At 41.2% G+C, this 13318-nt stretch overlaps 1 protein-coding gene across 4 annotated transcripts in view; it reads right to left on the minus strand.

Moving 5' to 3' along the window:
- The window catches only part of dock10 (dedicator of cytokinesis 10), a 116437-nt gene that overhangs the window by 78277 nt on the left and 24842 nt on the right, over nucleotides 1-13318 (minus strand). The window contains exon 1 of one of the 4 annotated variants that reach the window (XM_061783094.1): nucleotides 2954-3495. The exons of 2 other annotated variants lie outside the window; for them this stretch is intronic. In XM_061783094.1, the coding sequence (XP_061639078.1) occupies nucleotides 2954-3112 (159 nt within the window). In that variant the 5' untranslated portion in view covers nucleotides 3113-3495. Of the gene's footprint in view, nucleotides 1-2953; nucleotides 3496-13318 lie in introns of those variants that run through there. One more of the 4 variants, XM_061783096.1, reaches the window with a different exon arrangement.

Raw genomic sequence — 13318 nt, forward strand, 5'->3', positions numbered from 1 at the left:
AGGAGCAAGCTACGAAGATGTAACGAGATGACCATTCAAAATATGTTTCACATTTGTACAAAATAAAAACAAAGAACTTTATTATGGTTAGGTTTCACTGTACAGCATAGAGTATGTCAATTGTTTTAGCTTTTAGCATTATTTGAATTTTTTTCTGTGCAACCTAACCTCAGCTATTTGGTGAAAAACTTGCAAGTTCGTGGCTATCTGTGTATTTTTGTGCTCTTCCTACAACGTCCGAAGATCAGAATCAGAATCATCTTTATTTGCCAAGTATGTCAAAAACACACAAGGAATTTGTCTCCGGTAGTTTGAGCCGCTCTAGTACGACAAGACAGTCAATTGACAGAATACTTTTGAGACATAAAGACATAAAATACACAGTCACTGACCAATAAAAGGTTACCAGTAATGTGGTAATGCCAGTACAATTTTTGTCTTTTTTTAAATTTATTTTATTTTATTTCTTTTTAACGTCAAAGTGCTGGCTAATTAAAAAGTAGTAACTGGAAATTCTTACGGTTTCTAAAGGGGACATACACACCAGTGTCCTCACACTTTTGGTGTATTTATTTTCGTGACCTCTGTATGTTGGGGAGGAGCTAAATTTACCCTGTGTTGTTAGTGGAAGTTGCTGCATGTGTATGTTTTTGCTCTGCTGAGTGGATATTAAAAAGCTCAAGAGTACACACTTGCATTTTTTTCAAAGGCAAATCATCTGCAAACCATTTATTTTAGGGTAATGTAGTTAAATGAGTTTTAAACAATATTTAAGTGTTTTGGGATTATATTTTGGGATTTGGGATTTAAACTATTAATATAGGCCAATTATAAACAATTTGGGGGCTGGTGTCAATTACTTGCAGATTTTGCTATTCACGGCAGTTCTTGGCCCTAACCCCTGTGAAGAAGGGAGTTCACTGTATTATGTAAATAGTTCACACTGGGAAGCGCTGTAAAAATGCTGTGTCAGTGTGCTACTTTCTAGTACAGCAGTCATGAAAGGCTACGGTGCAACTCACGTAAAAGCCAAGATTTGGAAGTATACATAAACTTCAGTTTACCATAGAGACCAGAGAGGGGACCGAAGATATGAAAAGTTTATGGTGGGAAAGAAAGAAACAAGGGGGGAAACAGAGGGAATGACTGTAAAAATCCCACTGTGCCAAAACGTGAACATTTTTCCACTGGACTTGCAGAAACCTGGGTCTTGCTTGGGGTGAAAAGCAAATCAGACCAACACTGTTGGTTCTAGAGAGCTACCTCACAGATGGCTGACATACAGCATTGTACTGGAACGTTGTTTAGGAAGAATCAACTGTATGTAATCCAATCACTGATTACTACACCAACTTGCTCCTGCATGCATTTATTTATTGATTCAATCAGTTAAATCATCTTCTCTCCATATGTCGGGAAAGCAAAACGTTTTCCCACAGAAACTAAATTCCTCATGTATGACCCCATCCTCCACCTCTATTCTCCTCCCCCCTCATTTCCGTCCTCGCCATTATACCTCTCAGCTGTAAGGGGCCACAACCGAGCTGGGAGATGTACAGTTAAAAACAATAACACAAGCGAGAATTAAGATACAGTAATCCCTCGTTTATTGTGGCGGTTCTGACTACAATCCATAAAGCAGTGACCATTTATTTGATCATTTATATATATTTTAAAGCGTTATGGCGTTATACTCTTATTAACCTCTCCCATACTCTTCTAAACACTTCCTAATTCGGCTGGGGCTAGCTAATACTTGAATAGGAGTGCAAGGAATACTCGTGTATTGCAAGGACTTGAAGGACAAAAAAATGCTTGAGGATTTTTTTTCTGCCTCGGGGATCCGCTTATTTATTAACCCATTCACTGCCTGCCCGCTCAGTTTGATACTATTCGTACATACAGTAGCTGCCTGTTAATGGCAGGAAAGAGTTAATTGTGAAGCTCGACAAAGCAAACGCATGACGACAACATGATTCAAGGAGTGGGAAAAAGGCAAAAATGCATTATTAGTCTGTCTACCGCATTAAAACACAACAAAGAAGTAGATGACGTCAGAGAAGATAAATACAGAAAAAAATGACAAAAGTCCATTTCAGACTGAGCAGAAAGGTGAACACCATTTTGCTCCTATCAACCACAGAGCAATGACGGCAAATGACTTGTTACACTGCCATATTCGGATTTGTACAGCACTGAGGTGATCGTGTGCATCTTTGAACCATACACTATTTAGTGGCTTATAAGTTTGTATTGTGCTCATTTGTCACGCTGCTGTGTTTACTGCCTTTTTCCGTGACTATTGTCACCAATCTTTGATGTCCGTTACGTACCTAATGACGATGTAGTAGCTGAGACTTTAAATGTGTGTGGCTTTAAACGGCATGGCCTGGCCTGTTGAGTGACATGGGAGTCAGCAAATGAAAATGTAGAGTTGGCTGGCTGTTAACTGGCTAATCTGTTGGACATTCTGCGTGTGGAGTGCCTGGGCATCAGTTGTGGCCATACAGCTAGTGTATGACTGTGCTTGTAACGTGTTTATTGTGTTACTATGTGTAAAAAAAAAAACATTTGAAAGTGCACCAGCGGCTGTGTCAATCCTTGACTACCTGTAGGAGTATTACAATTCGTTCTTACTATTGGTGGTAGGCTACAGTATAATAAATTAGCTAACGTTTACTCTACTATAGACCTGCAGTTCTTCCAATTCTGCTTTGTAGTAGGCACATTGCACCTTATCTTTTTTTTTAAGTGAAATTATCTCAAACATTTTCTGCATTTTACGCACCCATTCCTCACGCTTATTGTTATGTGACCCATAATATGACGAGGGACGACTGTACACATTTTAAAAATGGATCCAGACAATGATGATACTACACACACAAACACCACTACTGCTCCACCCACACATGCATTAGACACTAGGCAGAGGTGCATCAGTGCTGGTTACCATGACAATGATGGTCAGAGGTGAGCTTGCAGTAGCATAGCCTTCCAGGGTGGGTGTTGCAGCATCCATTGCTGCTTGGTCCTGCCGGGAACACATGTGACCGCAGTCTACCCCACCCACTGAGCGTAGAAGTAGGACCACACTGGCAGAACAGCCCATAATAATCCTTTGTCGATGACACCAAGCGGTGAGCAAGTGTCACCTGCTCGCTTGTCAACAGTTGTTGTGTTGTAGTTGAGTCGGATCGCAGCCGCTGGTCCAGCCAGTGGTGCTGAGCCCTGTTCAAGCCCTGTCAAGTACGGGAGGCTCCATCTCTGACTAATCCGTCTGCAACATTTCCCTTTACAACCTTCCACCACTGTCCTGCTCCAGATTCTGGTTCTTCCTGTGACTATGACTGAGAATACATGCCGCCAGCCTTAGCGTCGTCTCTCCCTCTCCTTCTGCATCTACCGCTCTCTCGCCCTCTCTCATTCTCTCTCTCTCGCTCTCACTCACACACATACACAAACACACACGCACACACACAGGGTGCATCTGTGTACGGTCCAGCCCAGCCCAGCCCAGCTCACCCTGACAAATGGCAGAATGCAGTAAGCGTCAGATGACCAGAAGCAGCTGCTACAGTACACACAAACCAATATCAGTTTTCCTCGCTGTCACTCTGCTGCACTTTCTTTGATTATTCTCCCTCCCAATCACACCACTCCTTCAGTTCCCCCGACTGTGCTTCTGCAGAAACCACTGGTGGTGCCGCAGTGATGACACCACGCCCTTTTGCTGCAGACTGAGCTTTTTTTAAAAAATGTGCATAGATTAGACTTAGTGGTGAGTTTCTTCCTGTGACACATAAAGCTTACCCACTGTGCTCCAGACGAAAGGCTGGCAACATGAACAGTATGTGAGCCACTGGGGAGCTTGTTGCAGAGTAGTGAGCGACAGAGCAGAAAGAGGAGGGAAATAGGGAGTGGGCGGCTTTACATCTGAAGTATGCAGCATGTGGCCGACTGAGTGCACAGAACTGTCCTGCTGTCTAATACTGTAACATGCACTCTCTAATTATTGTTCCTTCTACAATAAATTAGGTGTTAGTCTTATTTGTCATGTACTTTTTGACTGTATGAAGGTCAGACAGTGTTTTTGTAGAAATACAGTGGAACCTCTCGTTATAACTAAGATAATGTTTCACATTCAAATAAATGGAAATGCAATACATCCATGAAAGGCCCGGAACTAAGTTATTTTCCCCTTGTTTTTATCTGTTTGTAGCAATGCTGTGTAATATGAATAACATTTTATATATCCATCCATCCATCCATCTTCTACCGCTTATTCGAGGTCGGGTCGCGGGGGCAGTAGCTTTAGCAGGGACGCCCAGACTTCCCTTTCCCCAGCCACTTTATCCATCTCTTCCGGGGGGATCCTGAGGCGTTACCAGGCCAGCCGAAAGACGTAGTCTCCTCCCGGTGGGACGTGCCCGGAACACCTCAGCGGGGAGGCGTCCGGGAGGCATCCGAATCAGATGCCCCAGCCACCTCATCTGGCTCCTCTCGATGTGAAGGAGCAACGGCTCTACTCTGAGATCCTCCCGGATAACCGAGCTTCTCACGCTATCTCTAAGGGAGAGCCCGGACACCCTGCAGATGAAACTCATTTCGGCCGCTTGTATCCGCTTGTACATTTTATATAGCTAATTTATATCCCAATGACGATATATATCCAGATATAGTACTTTTCTTTAAAAGTACAAGATTTAAAGGGCAATTTTCTTTAGAAACAAGCTACCACAACTGTATTGAATTCAGCTCACAATTGTCATCCTTGCGTCCCAGTCTCCTGACATAACCAATCAACGCATGGTTAATCCAACTGTTACATTCGTGTAATCCAGTGGTGGGAACAAATCATTGCTTTGCAAGTCACAAGTAAATCTCAAGTCTTTACCCTCAAATCTGGAGTCAAATCCCAAATTGAGACAGGCAAGTCCCGAGTCAAGTCCTCCACTTTGGGTTTTGAGTCCTTTCGAGCAATTTTAACAACAAAGTAATAAAATATTTTAATATATATAAAAATTATACATTTAATTAATACAGACACACACACACACACACCGTAATTTCTTGTGTATAGTCCACACCCATGTATAAGACCCACCCCCAAAGTTGTCCTCAAAATTCTGGAAAATGCTTCTATGTACAATGCATTTTTACAATGCATGATTTTGCTTCTACCCATATGATCAAAACATGAAGTATTATCTGTATTTTGTTAGTTTTTTCAAATAATTATTCTGAAGTTAAGCACTTTTTTTGAACACCTAAGACTTTCTTTTTATTTACGTGCTCTAATTTTGAAATTCACCACCCTACTTATATTTAGTAAATGAGAAAACACACAGTTGTGCTCATATGTTTGATTACCGAGGCAGAATTTGTAAGATGGGTATTCTTTAAAGAAAACATGAAGGGACAGGTGAATTTTATTTTAATCAGAATCATCTTTATTTGCCAAGTATGTCCAAAAAAACACACAAGGAATTTCAAATTAAACTGTCAAGCATTTCAGAAAAGCATTACCATTAAACAAAACATAACCATAAAGGAATGAATGATAGTTGTTGTTCAGTCATCAGTCGCATTTAAAAAAACTATTTTTCACAAATTCTGCCAGAGTATGTAAACTTATGAGCACAACTGTACAAATATGCAGTCAAACATATCCCTGTCATATTTAAATGAAAGTGTAGGCTACACCTTTCTCATAACCTCTAGGTGGCGATGTCATATTGGAATGAAAGTGTACAGCTTTTTCATAACCTCTAGATGGCGGCATACATTTATAAAATGTACAAGTTTTTTCCATTTACTTACCTCTCTATGTAAAACTATTACTAAAAGATTTTTCTCATGACAATCTAACAATTCTTCATTTCTAATCATTACTATTTAACTGTTTTGAACAGGGATTCTCAAAATATGGTTACAGCTACGGTCACCTTACAGGGGAGACAGTTTTCCAAGGACCCCCTTCATAATTCTAAAACTAATTAAACATCTCTTTTCTAGGGGGGAAAAAAGCCCAACAATAAAATCATACCTGAAACAATATAAACAGTGAATTGCTGTTTTCCCCTTTGTTTTATTGCCAAACAATCAATCAACTTTTATTAAGCAAACTCATAGTCCATGAGAAAACACATGCAGTACAGTAGACAATAAGATTAAAATAAATTTCACCTGCACTGTCCAGTGTGCAGGTATTTCACGCTGAATGAATTTTTGTCAAAGAAGTTACTATTTTTGTGGAAATTAGTTATTTTTGCATAATTATGCTTACCATTGCCAACTAAAGCAATAATCTTAGTACATCCACATCGTAATGTACTGCAGCCCAATAATTTTAGCAGTTAATGAATGGAGAAAATATCATATAAATATATATGTTAAAGGCTCTCTTAACTGAATTACGCATTGAGTCAGCTCAAGCTGTTGTGGAAGAGAAACAAAAGTGCACCTCAGGTCATTTAAGAGCATTGTTTTAAAGAAAACGTGTAATTTGGCTGTGTGTATGCATTGTTTTCTACAGACCTGTTATCAAGCGACACATGACATATATATCCACACATTCTCACGCTGTTTTCTCCCTGCTGAGGTATCCATGGTGATTTTCTTAGGTCATAATTAGTCAAAATAGATCCGTGTCAAGTTGCTACTTGGCACCCCACCCACCACCCACGTTAAATGCTCATAATTATACTGCTTCGCATAGATCCTGTATATATATTTCCACAGCACCTGCTAAAGCTACTGCCCCTGCAACCTGACCTCGGATAAGCGGAAGAAAATGGATGGATGGATGGACAACACGCATGCATCCACATGCAGACAAAAGCAAACAGACAAAGGATTTCCTACTCAAAGCATTAAAAAAGCAAAAGAAATGAAAAATTAGTTAAATTATATTGTTTTGTACATTGTCTTTGGCAATATACAGTATTCTTGACCTATGTAAAAGATAAATTACTGAATGTCTATAAAATTAAATGAGTCCTCTGAATCAAAGAACCGGAAAGCAAATTTATGGCAAGAAAGAGGTAGTGCAGCAATTAAAGTGGTACACACATTGCCTTCTTGGTTGAACCCGAGCGGAGTTCATCATCCATTTTGCAGAGCATAATTTGCAGTCAACTAAGGCTACGTTCACACACACCAGGGCATGATGCCAATTTGGATTTTTTGTTAAATCCCATTTTTTTATGGATTTGGTCACATTACAAAAACAAATGCGACTTCCACTGTGAACGGAATATGTCCGTGAAGTGATACGCATGTGGAGAAAACAGGATGTCATGTTGTGTATGCACACAAGCACGAGGCGCCATGTGTTTATGGAAGGAAATATGGCCTGTCGTGTAGATCTCAGTCGTGACGCATTCGTGGCAATGGTGGTTTGTTGTGAACGTGAGAGCGTCAGCGCAATTTTTCAAGTGCGAGTCCACCACATACGTACAATAGCATCTCATCTTTTTACAATTTAATAGTTGAACTGCCCCACCATACGTGTCAGATGTAATCCATCACTAGACTTACTCATGGAACCTGTGGTTGGCTGATTTAGGTCTACTCACTGTCCCTCGCAGCATCAAATCAACCTTCAGGGACAGAGCTTTCAGCATTGTAGCACCTACCCTGTGGAACTGAGGAACTCTCTTCCCAAGGAGATTCAGCAGGCACCAACATTGGACAGTTTCAAATCTACACTGACACGACACTTCTTCAACCTAGACCTCTGCCACCTACTTTGGTTGTTCTGTTGTTGTTTGATTATTGATTGTGTCTTTGTCGTCTACTTATTGTGCCTGCTTTTATGTACAGAGTCCTTGTGTTTCATGAAAGTCGCTACATAAGATAATATTATTTTTATTATTTTAAGGATGTTAACAAAAACTTGATGCATTAAGTCTTAATGCAAGGTGAAACACACAACAGTTTTCGTTACTAACCTTCCTAGAAACTGATGCTTAGACAGCTTCTAACTTGTATGACAGTCAAGGAAGCTAAAATGTTACTTTATTCATTGCCTGTACGGTAATAAAGTTTTGATGATGGCAACAGTTTGACCCTTTCCATTATTTCCTATTAGAAAAATGCATTCTAAAACCAAATTAATTGTAGGCCAGAGTTCTGGATTTATCAGAAATGAGACGATTCACTATATTTACATAGCTGACAAAGTTCTCTTCATCCCGCCTACACACCCAGTGATGAAAACACAAACCAGATTAAGGTTTACTCTTCCAAACTGCAACTGTTATTCGCTGAAATATGCTTTACTGCACGGTGGGAATGTGTTTTCATGGTCTTGACCAGTTAATGGGCCTCCTTTATTGGTGGGATATCAAATTGAACATTTTCTTGTTCAGCAACTGCTTTAGTGAAACAGCAAACTGGAACTGGCCAGCCAAGCAGTATATTTATCAGACGATTGGCTCTCTGTGCAGGGAAGGACAGGAAATGTCAGCCAATAACCATTAGTCTAAAGCGTGACTTCAAATAAAAGAATGAGGAAACGACTGAGGCTGCAGCTAACAATTATTCAGCTGACAGTTAAAAAGTTAAATGCAAACATCTGTTGGTTATATTCCAGCTAATCTAGGCATTAATAAACATTCATGTGTGTTTAAATGTACACAAGGGCTTTTAATTATCCTTACTGTTACTGATCAGAGTTGCACATGCACAGAGCATGTATATCAAAATGAAAAGATTACATCATCGGGGTGTACGGGGCAGGGTGCTGCCATCACTTTGTGCAGTTAATGTCTCCCAGCTGTGCAGCCTCAGTGGGCTCTCAGTCTGTACCATGACGAAATACTGCTCAGCCCGACGCTGACGGCTTTTATGTGTTCACATGCTGCATAATCACGCACATGGGCTAAATATTTACAAAAATAGATAAATGTGTGCTGTTTTAATGTCTTCAAATGAGGAGGACCTATGCTAGCCAAATAAAACTCTTGGAGGTTGCCTCATAAGCAGTTCACTGGGCTATAGTTTGGTTCCCTGAAGAGCTGGCAGCGGACTAATGTGACGTTTGATGTGGTGCAGAGCCCCGGTGATTTTCGATGGGGAAAACATTCTCTGGCTTCCATGGCTGACCGGTATAGGAAGAACGCTATCACTTAGGGGCGCATAGAAAGAAGGGGTACACAAAGTAAGCCTCTAACTGATTGTGTTTTATTGATGTGTATACACACATGGACGCACACACTCGCATGCACACGCATATACACACACACTGTATGATTAAAAAGCATTTATAGGAAACATATTTGTAGAAAACTGTAATTTAGGGAGAAGAAAGAGCTTGAAATAAAGAGCATGTTTGCAGAATGATTCAAGTGCACCATTTATTCAAGGTGAAAACAGCACTACCTCAGAAGGTTGTAAAATTTGGAAACTGAGTGCAATTTTTAGGGAAACCATGCCTCAAAAAGTTCATAAAAATTAGGGCTGCAGCTATCAAATATTTTTTACAATCAAGTCTTCTACCGATTCTACCATTTCTACGATTTAACAGGTGAGGCCTGGAGAGTGATGTGGGCGTCGGCGAATGGGAGTAGAGTTGGCTGGCTGTTAATTTGCGTGATGAGTGAATCGGTGTGAGTTGTGGGCATCGGTAGCTTGTGTATGAATGTGCTTATTACGCATTTGTTTTCTTAACGTTTGTTCCATAAAGCGATTCAAAGTTGACCGGCAGCGGTGTCCATCCTTGACCACTTGCAGGGGAAATATGTTATAACTAGCGATACTAGGTTAGATTAAATTAGCTAAAATCAATCTGTTAATTGTGCTGGCGATTGTAGATGTGCTGTTGTGGTTTAAATTGCTCTTTATTTTCTTTTTTAAGTGTAAATTATCTCAACATTGGACATTATCTCAATATTGGACATTCTCTGTCTTTTACAGACTTCTTCCTTCTGGCTCGCCAGCATCAAGCAAACTTATTTCTACAGAGTGGTGCGTGCGACTGCCGTAACATTAGTCCATGTGGAAAAATGATATCTGCGAAGCTTCGAGGCAGAGATTGTGCTTTGAACTTTTTTTACAATTGAATTATTCAAGTTATTCAATCAATCTTTGCAGCCTTAAGACATTCATCCTTCCATTTTCTGTACCGCTTATCCTCACTAGCGTCACGGGCGTGCTGTAGCCTATCGCAGCTATTTTCGGGGAAGAGGCGGGGGTACACTCTAAACTGGTCGCCAGCCAATTGCAGAGCACATATAAACAAACAACCATTCGCACTCACATACACACCTACGGGCAATTTAAAGTCTTCAGTTAACCTACCAGGCATGTTTTGGGGATGTGGGAGGAAACCGGAGTACCTGGAGAAAACCCACGCAGGCACGGGGAGAACATACAAACTCCACACAGGGGAGGCCGAGATTTGAACCCCAGTTCTCAGAACTGTGAGGCAGATGTGCTAACCAGTCGTCCACCGTGCTACCGAAAATAAACATGATCATATATTCACGTCTCTGTCAATGCTGCTCAGTACAATATGGCAAAGTTTGACCCCGTAATGGATGAATTATATTTCTAGAAAATTACTGTCAATGCAAAGAATTTATGCTTGCCCTTAAAGGGCGCTATGTATTTGTCTGTAGCACTCTTGATGCAAAGTGAGTGAACTCATTGAAGAGAGCAGTTCTGAGTAAAACCTCAGTGTGCACCACTGCACACCACTCATGCACAAACAGGAAGAGTGAGTTGTTACCTCTGCTCTGACCTACTTCCAATCTTTCATTGATTCCAAATTTTAAAAAAAGAATCCCATGTTTTTGTTATTTGCCCACTTGGTATGTACTAGGAATTTGAGATTATTTCACTCAAGCAGGTTTATTCCAAATTTTTAATTTACTGAGATTCCACTTCACAATGTAAAAAAGGTGATGACGTTGGAAAACACAAGCTACGACACTGCCAAATAACGCTCAAGGAACCTTTGCTATTACCTGTCACTGGTCGATTACAGATCCATCTGTGAAAAGGATTATATATAAAATGTCCCTGTTAAATCATGGACCAGTGGAGAATTCCTTAAAATTTGGACACGATCCAATGAACACAACATCATTTTTATACATACCCCTCAGCGGAGATCTACGCTCTACCAATTGGTTTTTCTAGTTTTCCTCCTACCTCACAGTGAATCACAACTTAAAATGGCTTACTCTTCCACTTTTTTGTGATATTTGGGTACTTGTCTGTTCATGACTCTGGATTCTGAAGTTGAGGAGGCAACAGGAAGATGTACGCTATCAATGCCATCTAGTGCTGAGAGCGAAACACAGCAGGCGGACCAAGCATCCTCAACACTCACCCATCTGCTGTTAATTTAAAACACAATCTGCAGGAGGCGCTGAGAGCCAGAGATACTATCTACTCGGCTGGCTGCCGGTTTATTTAGAAAAGGAAGCAATTAAAATGTTTTTAGCCGAGAACTGAAGTTCGGAGGCAGTATGGATGTCAGGAAAAAGACAGTGAGAGAGGGAGATGCAGTGAGGTGGATATTTGTGAGGTGCAACTCCTGGAAAATGGTGTGTGAGGAAGAAGGGGCTGTATTGTTAAAAAGATCCTATCCCCAGAGTGTAACATCCAATAGTTTAGCCCAACAACAAGTTACCTGAAAAGGGAAAACAGCAAATAGTGTATTCCATAATTTTAAAATAAATGATAAAGTGTGTAAGTGTGTACACGGTGGATGGATTTGGCATTTAATACAACCCCAATTCCAATGAAGTTGGTACGTTGTGTTAAACATAAATAAAAACAGAATAAGATGATTTGCAAATTATGTTCAACCTGTATTTAATTGAATACACTACAAAGACAAGATAGTTCAAACTGATAAACCTGATTTTTTTTTAGCAAATAATCATTAACTTAGAATTTTATGGCTGCAACACGTTCCAAACAAGCTGGGACAGGTGGCAAAAAAGACTGAGAAAGTTGAGGAATGCTCATCAAACACGTGTTTGGAACATCCCACAGGTGAACAGGCTAATTGGGAACAGGTGGGTGCCATGATTGGGTATAAATGGAGCTTCCCTGAATTGCTCAGTCATTCACAAGCAAAGATGGTGCGAGGTTCACCTCTTTGTGAACAAGTGCGTGAGAAAATAGTCAAACAGTTTAAGGACAATGTTCCTCAACGTACAATTGCAAGGAATTTAGGGATTTCATCATCTACGGTCCATAATATCATCAAAAGGTTCAGAGAATCTGGAGAAATAACTGCATGTAAGCGGCAAGGCCGAAAACCAACATTGAATGCCCGTGACCTTCGATCTCTCAGGCGGAACTGCATCAAAAAACGACATCAATGTGTAAAGAATATCACCATATGGGCAACTTGAAACTCTTCTATGCAAAGCAAAAGCCATTTATCAACAACACCGAGAAACGCCGCCGGCTTCTCTGGGCCCAAGCTCATCTAAGATGGACTAATGCAAAGTGGAAAAGTGTTCAGTGGTCCAACGAGTCCACATTTCAAATTGTTTTTGGAAATTGTGGACGTCGTCTCCTCCGGGCCAAAGAGGAAAAGAACCATCCGGACTGTTATGGACGCAAAGTTCAAAAGCCAGCATCTGTGATGGTATGGGGCTGTGTGAGTGTCAATGGCATGGGTAACTTACACATCTGTGAAGGCACCATTAATGCTGAAAGGTTTGGAGAAACATATGCTGCCATCCAAGCAACGTCTTTTTCATTTCATTTCAGCAAGACAATGCCAAACCACATTCTGCACGTGTTACAACAGCGTGGCTTCGTAGTAAAAGAGTGCTGGTACTAGACTGGTCTGCCTGCAGTCCAGACCAGTCTCCCATTGAAAATGTGTGGCGCATCCATCCATCCATCCATTTTCTGAGCCGCTTCTCCTCACTAGGGTCGCGGGCGTGCTGGAGCCTATCCCAGCTGTCATCGGGCAGGAGGCGGGGTACACCCTGAACTGGTTGCCAGCCAATCGCAGGGCACATAGGAACAAACAACCATTCGCACTCACAGTCATGCCTACGGGCAATTTAGCGTCTCCAATTCATGCATGTTTTTGGGATGTGGGAGGAAACCGGAGTGCCCGGAGGAAACCCACGCAGGCACGGGGAGAACATGCAAACTCCACACAGGCGGGTCCGGGGATTGAACCCAGGTCCTCAGAACTGTGAGGCTGACGCTCTAACCAGTCGGCCACCGTGCCGCTGTGTGGCGCATATGAAGCGTAAAATACGACAACGGAGACCCCGGACTGTTGCATAGCTGAAGCCGTACATCAAGCAAGAATGGGAAATAATTCCACCTT

This window comes from Phyllopteryx taeniolatus, chromosome 8 (genome assembly GCF_024500385.1).
Source record: "Phyllopteryx taeniolatus isolate TA_2022b chromosome 8, UOR_Ptae_1.2, whole genome shotgun sequence".
Taxonomy (NCBI): Eukaryota; Metazoa; Chordata; class Actinopteri; order Syngnathiformes; family Syngnathidae; genus Phyllopteryx; species Phyllopteryx taeniolatus.